At 31.8% G+C, this 1965-nt stretch overlaps 1 protein-coding gene across 1 annotated transcript in view; it reads right to left on the bottom strand.

Moving 5' to 3' along the window:
* Nucleotides 1-1473: 1473 nt before the first annotated feature.
* The window catches only part of LOC110034024 (AUGMIN subunit 2), a 17791-nt gene continuing 17299 nt past the window's right edge, over nt 1474-1965 (bottom strand). The window contains exon 6 of the mRNA XM_020738256.1: nt 1474-1860. Within this exon, the coding sequence (XP_020593915.1) occupies nt 1687-1860 (174 nt within the window). The 3' untranslated portion in view covers nt 1474-1686. The remainder of the gene's footprint in view (nt 1861-1965) is intronic.

A 1965-nucleotide genomic window follows, 5' to 3' on the forward strand; every position in this document is an offset into this window, starting at 1 on the left:
GCCTTGTCGTACATAAGAAAGTTTAAAAGCATATTCATGCCTTTTCTTAACTCTTCGCCTTGTGTTTGCTTGCCTGTGTGTTTGTTATTACAAACAAATAATTGTGTTTTGATTGCTGCTTCTGCTATATACCATGATGAGAAATTTCAGACCATATTACCCAGCAAAATCCTAATAATAATTTTATTTCTTGGTTTACTGTTCTAAATCCTAACAATAACTCTATTATCCAACAGAACTCATGGATAAACATAATAGACCATGGGAGCTTAACAATTCGAAACTCATTTTGTCAACAGCTATGTTGGTCCTAATCTTTGATACATGAAAGAGTAGCACGGCTAAACTGCTGCCGCATGTATGATTCCCTGTGTGTTATCTTAATTTTGTTTAGGCGTATGAGAACGTCAGTATTAGGCAATTTTAAATAACTGAAACTTTTCTAAGTGATTTTTTGCCGCTACAATGATTTAAATTTTTAGTTTGAAAAACGTTTGAACATTGCTATATCGCATCTAATTTTATGTTTTTAATTATAAATGTTCACAGTAAGATGCCCTTCAAACATTTTGTTTAAAATGAGCTTTCCATCAGTACTATCTAATGCTGAAAAACTCTTAACCGAAGAGCGCAGATAACATAAAGAGCTCTCATATTATATAAGTAATATCAAAGCATTAAATTTAATCTCAAGTAAAAAAAGTAAAAAAAACCATATAAGTAATATCAAAGCATTAAATTTAATCTCAAAGTAAAAAAAGTAATTAAAAAAAATACAACAACAACAACAAAAAAGCCTCCACTACGTGAGGTCGGCTACATGAATCCTTTTTCTTCATTGAGTCCTATTTAGTGTCATATTTTCATTTAGTTCTAATAAATTAAGATCTTCCTATGTCTACCTTTGTCTTTCTTAATATAAGTCAAATTTAAAACATCTACTCTCCTAATTGGATCATCAGATGGTCAACGTTTAATGTGACCAAATCATCTAAAACAACTCTCTCTAATTTTATCCATCACTAGAGCTACAACAACCCTATCACGAAGCTATTCATTTCGCATTGTCTCTAAGTGTAAAGCCACTCATCCACCTAATCATTCTCATCTCGGCAACACTTAACTTAGTATTATGCTTCTCTTTTAAAGGCCAACATTCAGCACCAAAGAGCATTGCAGGTCACCATTATCTTATAAAATTTTCATTTCAGTCTAAAGAATATGCAGGTCACCACTATCTTATAAAATTTTCCTTTCACTCTAAAGAGTACTTGTCTATCACACAAAAGGCCAGAAGCATTCCTCCACTTTAACCAACCAACTTGAATTCTACTATTAACATCCTCATCTATATTACCATCGCTTTGAACAAAAAGGTAAAAAAAAATATAATTATGTTAAAAATATTAAGTGATTTTTTTTCTTCCATAGGTTTTATGTGATGAATCAGAACATTTTAACGCCCTTTAATCATAACTCTTAGAAAGATTTACAACTATAAACTGAAGTAAATATACAATAGTCTGCATAAATCAACAATCATTCATAAAATGTCCTAAGCCTGCAACCATATCGTGTACAAGAATAACTAATTGAATCTTAATCGAAACAATTAGATAACTCGAAGGGTACAAAAATCTAGCTCACACTTTTAGAATGGCAAAGGAAAAAATAAACATAATTATGTCAGGAAGCGAAGTACTTGGATTCATCAACTGATGAGTTGCTCGGGGTCACTGGAGTTGATGGAGGTCCCACTCGGTAATTTTGCAAGGTAGCAAAGGACTCTCTCATTGCAGACATTGCCTCAAAGTAACGAGTGCATGATGCCAAAGCTACTGGGATTGGTCGAAGCATTTCCTTCAAATACATTAGCAAAACTTAAGTTTCTGGCTTTACAAGTAGAATTTGATGAATATATATATATCTATATTATATATATCTATATATATATATAGATATATA

Source organism: Phalaenopsis equestris, unplaced genomic scaffold, assembly GCF_001263595.1.
Source record: "Phalaenopsis equestris unplaced genomic scaffold, ASM126359v1 Scaffold001329, whole genome shotgun sequence".
NCBI classification, from domain to species: domain Eukaryota; kingdom Viridiplantae; phylum Streptophyta; class Magnoliopsida; order Asparagales; family Orchidaceae; genus Phalaenopsis; species Phalaenopsis equestris.